This window comes from Rutilus rutilus (genome assembly GCF_951802725.1).
Source record: "Rutilus rutilus genome assembly, chromosome: 24".
Lineage (NCBI taxonomy): Eukaryota > Metazoa > Chordata > Actinopteri > Cypriniformes > Leuciscidae > Rutilus > Rutilus rutilus.
In genome coordinates, this window is record NC_140228.1 from 26,588,754 (window position 1) to 26,594,418 (window position 5,665).

General features: G+C 43.0%; 1 protein-coding gene across 1 annotated transcript; it reads right to left on the reverse strand.

Moving 5' to 3' along the window:
- Window positions 1-2,427: 2,427 nt before the first annotated feature.
- Window positions 2,428-3,483, reverse strand: LOC311284371 (putative nuclease HARBI1; the record flags this gene model as incomplete). Its single annotated transcript, XM_084399367.1, has 1 exon — window positions 2,428-3,483. The coding sequence occupies one exon, from the start codon at window positions 3,481-3,483 to the stop codon at window positions 2,428-2,430; it is 1,056 nt and encodes a 351-aa protein (XP_084255493.1).
- Between the last annotated feature and the right edge of the window lie 2,182 nt (window positions 3,484-5,665).

The window sequence follows — 5,665 nt, forward strand, 5'->3', positions numbered from 1 at the left end:
TGGGATGCTTAATGTAAATGCCATTATGCATTATACAGGAAATCAACAACTGGAGTCTGTGGCGACCTGGTTGTTCACTCTCCCATTACGAGCTGCTGGGGTCTGGGCCATCTGTCAGTCTAACCACAGATAGATTCAGAGAGGGAGTCTGTTCCACTTGGATGAGCTCTCTGTAAAGCAATATTTCACATGATAAAACAAAAAAACAGAGCCTCCACCTGGGATTTAACCTACAAGAGTAATAACACACTGTGAGCAGTAGATCTAGCTCGACTGTTACTGCCGTGTTAACCTTTCCCTATACTTCACTTATAGAAACAGAGGAAAATGGAAAACGCACTGCATGTGTTTTAGTGATTCAATTGGTGCAGGATAATTCTAGTTATTCTTAAAGTCCCCCTGTGGTTCAAATCAAGCTTTTAATGCTGTTTGTATGTCTATGTAAACCGTTGTGCAAATTCATAAGTCAACACAATTGCTGAGTATTTTATTTCATAGTGAAATAGTAATAGCTATTATGCTATTTTAAAGTTTCCGAATGTTGTTTCGGAGTCTCCTATAACAGGTTTACATGCATCAAAGGTCAAAAACTGTTTCATTTTCTCATAATATACATTTGCACATCACCACATTTTCAATGACTCTCAAACGACTTGTCAGATGAATCAATCTCTGTAAATCCCTCCTTTCCACAAACTACTCTGCTCTGATTGGCCAGACAGCTCAGTCTGTTGTGATTGGTTTACGCGTACAGCACATGTGTCAAAAACAAAAACGCACATTGCCATAACAACGTCAGCTGATTGTCCTGAGGCTTCCTACACCGTAAACTAAACACAGTAACGAACAATGACGTCGATTTTCTCCGAATCCGAGCGCGAGTCCTATGATGAAACATTGGAAGAACTAGTTATTCAACCCGAACCTCCATCGCAAGGACGACTCGAGCAGGACTCAGGGCCCTATTTTAACGATCTGAAACGCAAGTGTCAAAGCGCAAAGCGCAAGTAACTTTGTGGGCGGGTCTTGGCGCTGTTGCTATTTTCCCGGCGGGATAAATGACACTTGCGCCAGGCGCAAATCTAAAAAGGGTTGGTCTGAAGTAGCTTCATTACTCATAGGTGTGGTTTGGGCGTAACGTGAAATAAACCAATCAAAGCGTCATCTCACATTCCCTTTAAGAGCAGGTGCGCAAGTTTCATGACGGATTGATATTATTATGGCGGATTTACCAGGCGCACGCCTGGAGCGGTTCACAGCCGAGGACACTGATGTTCTTGTAAGAGCAGTGAAAGACAGAGAAGTTATGTTGTATGGGGATGGGAGAAACCCACCCAAATCAGCGTTGGTTAAACAGGCGTGGGAGGAAATAGCCACAATTGTTTCATCAGCTGGCATCCCCAGGACGTCGCAACAGTGCCGCAAGCGCTACAATGACATCAGAAGACGGGGGAAGTCCAAGCTTGCCAGCATCAATCGGGCACGCCGTGTAACGGGAGGTGGATCTGCCTCTACTCAGGACCTGACGCCAGCAGAGGACATCGCTGCGTCCACCCTCACCGCTGAAAGCGTTGAAGGATTTGGGGGCTTTGAAATCGGCACCCAACCAGAAACGCAAGCAGTCCAACCCCAAGGTACACAAGTTCACATACAATAAGGTTTCTTATGAAAATATTTTATTCGTTATTTACATGAAAAAAAAAATGTAATGCAGCCACACAATAAATAAAAACAATGTAACAGCTTCGCAGGAAGACCCTGGCCTCGCGAGCCGTGCGCACCGGCCATCTGAGGAGGGAACAGAGCAACCATCAAGGTCCAGACCCACTACACGCCGTGGCAGCATCGCTAGACCGGAGGACCACCCATTCCTGCAGCTCCAACAAACCGGATTTGAAATGCTGGAGCGGGAGCTGTCTGGGATGCGGCAAAGTTTGAATGATCATCTTGACCGGATGGCGATGTTACTGCGGCCTCTCGGGTGCATCTCCTCAAGCCTGGAGAGGATTGCTGCAGCCATGGAGCGTGGCCCTTCAAGCGCACCACCACCTCCGGTTGTGCCTCTTCCTCCTCCTGTTGTGCCTCTTCCTCCTTCCCCCACTCCATCTCCGTCCACTCGTTCCACCAGGTGCACATCGCGCAATGCCATCCCCGGACCCTCAGGTGTCCAATCCCGCCGTGGCGCGCGTCGCAAAACTACCAGAGGAGGGAAAAATAAATAAAGTTTTTCTGTTTAAATATTTTTAACCTCATTTTCCTTTTTTTATCAATTACTGTTTGCTATTGATTTTTCTTTTTGACAAAATATAAAGAAATGTCACGAATAAATACTTTTGAATGTTTTGGACTCGTTCTCTTTGAATCACGAGTATGGTTATATTGTTGCAATGTAGTATAACATAGACCGAGATAACTTTGCTTACCTCACTATAGACGATGCAGCAGCTCTTCTGCCAAATAAGTTCTCCTCTCCCGTGCTGCTGCTGGGGCATTTGGGTTAAGTGGCATCGGCACATGCAGTTCAGCATCACGTCTCCTTAAGTCCTCTAATATTTCCTCATCTATGTCAACAACACAACCTTGATTTATGGAAATGTTGTGTAAAACACAACACGCCACAAAGAATGCTGCGACTTTTTGAGGACTGTACTGTAAAGTGCCTCCTGATCTATCCAAACACCTGAAGCGCATTTTCAGCATGCCGAACGTTCGTTCAATTACACAGCGTGTTTGTGTGTGTTTTCGATTAAAGTGCATTTCACTCATTGTTGCTGGCATCAAAAATGGTGTCATCAGCCATGTCTTTAACGGATACCCGTTGTCCCCTAACAGCCACCCATCCAACGGGGGATTCCCCTCGAAGATGGCAGGAATGGCAGAGTTTGCCAGTATGAATGAGTCGTGGCTCGAGCCAGGATAATTCGCAAAGACATGGGTGATTTTACTATAAGCATCGCAAATGACTTGTACGTTGATTGAATAGGTTCCCTTGCGGTTGATGTATACAAGTGCGTTTTCTGATGGGGCACGTAGCTGCACATGGGTGCAGTCTATAACACCAAGGACACCAGGGAACCCATACTTCGCACAAAATGCCTGCTTTGCTCTTTCCTGGCTGTCAGGTGTGACGGGGAATTTGATGTATTCCCCAGCATGTCGGACTAGACCTGATGTAACTGCATGTATAGCCGAACTTATGGCAGATTGTGAAATGCCTCCAATGGAGCTAAGGGGGTGCTGGAACGACCCAGATGCATAGAAATACAATGCCGCTGTAACCTTTACTGCAACGGGGAAGGCATAGGGACAGGGTGCATCAGTCCCCAGCTCATCTGCCAGGAGATGGCAGATGTCTGTCACAGCCTGGCGGGTCAGACGTAGCTTACGTACGCATTCCTCCTCACTGAGGGAGAGGTAGGTCTGTCTGGGCCGGTATACCCTCTCCCTCCGGCGTCTAATTCTTTGTCCCAAGACATACTCCATCTCACTGTGCAAAAGAAAAAAATATGAGCAAGCTCAACTTAACTGGTAAGTTGAAGACTAAGGTTTTTAATGTAGGCTACTTACATTAGGGTAAAGGTGATTTCACAGTCTTCCGATTTTTTTTTTCCTGGTTCTTGACGGACAAACCAATTTGTCAGAGGTCCTTATATACATATATGTCTTGCCACTATTGGGCAAACAGGTCTGATCCTTAATTACTACAATTAGCCTGAAAAATTTGTAAGCTACATTTATGCCTATTTTTTCACATCTTCGTGCACACCACAATGATTTCCGTCATCTCATGTGTTAATATTTTTTATTGTAACAATTTATGATGTGCAAAAATAACTGTTGCATCTGTGTAGATTACATAAGCAAAGTATATGCGCGTTGTGCACGCTATACATTATGGTCAAGCATGCGCCCTTAAAATAGCATAATGAACAACGCGCAACGCGCCACTGACTTTAGACTAGGTTTTTTCTGGTCAGTGGCGCAATTGTTTTATGGAACAGGAAAATAGCATGAGGGAACGTTTGCGCCAGAACACGCCTCCTCTTTGCGCTGAACCGCCCCGGGGAGCGCAAGTGTATTTCTTAGTTAACCGACGCGCGTCTGAGGAGAGAAAAGTCCGCTTTGCGCGGGTGCAAAATAGGAATGATACATGCGTCGCTGTACAAAGTCAATTGCGCTGGGTGCAAGATAGGGCCCTCAGTGTTTCTCAGTGATACACTACTCAGTTTGAGGTACATTATGAGATGTTGCAACTGTAATTCCTCACCGTAAGCGTTAACAAGTGCGTTTCCATCAGCAAACCGATTATTTTACTTGTACTTATTTATTTACCAAGTATTTTTCTAATTTATTGCGGTGAACATGTGGAAACTTTCAGTGCATACATTAGCCGAGCTCTAGCATGAATGACTTATGCAACATAAACGTTGGTAAAAGAAATCTTGCTCCATGCTTAATCTTTCCTCAAAGTAGAGAGAACGACAGACAATCTGCAATAATAGACACAGTTATAGGTAATAGTGGCCCATAAACTGATTAGCAGAAGTATTTCAGTAAGACAGTGTGTGAGTTAACCAGTTAGCAGGAGACCAACACAATAAGAAGTATTTTGAACACCATCTTTCAAGAGTAAAAACGGGTTGCGAATCCAGCACTGAACTCCGAGATTTGAGAAGCAGTCGTCAGTAAAATAAAGGGAACACAGCAAAAGTTTAGGATTATACTGAAAAATTGTTCATATTGAGATGTCTGATTTTGATAGCAGATATTCATATTCAAGCACATTTTGAGACATTGTTGATGTCTTTTTCTGAAAAGAAACATTCTTTCAATGGTCCACTTTAGACATTCTACTAATTATTAGTAACTTTGCAACTACATGTCAACTAACTCTCATTAGAGTATTAGGATATTGTCTGCTTAATATCTGCTAGCACTTTATTTTGAAGGTTCCCCGACAGACATTCTACTGACTATAATTAACTTATTCTACTAACCCAAACCCTAACCTACCAGTCTTCTAAAACTCTAACGAGAGTTAGTTGACGTAGTTGCAAAGTTACTAATGCCTCGTTTCCACCGAGCGGTATGGTACAGTTAAGTACAGAACACAATTTTTGTCATTTCCATTGTCAGAAGTTGTGAATGGTAGGCTACCCTAATCCTGAACCTTACCATCCCACTTTTTTGGGACCCTTCCGTTGGGGTATGGAAGTCTAGTCCACAGTCTGGCTTGTTTCAACCCAAATTTTGGTCAAATATGGACAAACCCAGCTGTTGGGTTAAATTTCTAAATTAAATTTTTATTTTAGGTTTGACAATATTTGACCCAAATTTGGGTTGAAACAACCCAGCAATTATTTTAGAGTGAATCATCATAACTTTGGTAACCTGGGAAATCTAAGCACAGTTTGAGACATCTTCTGAAAATCTTTAGGTAACTCATGTTACAAGGCACACTTTTTTTCCCAGGAGAAAAATCTGAGGATATATTATAGATAAAAAGTCTCCATTTGCTCTACATTTAATCTTATTGCTGTCTTGAAGAAACGAACAACATGAGATTTATAATTTGTGATTTAAATGTTTTAATAAAAAGTTTGGTTGTTGTGGGTGGCATTATGCACAAGTGATACCGATATTTTCCATTTAATATATTATATAT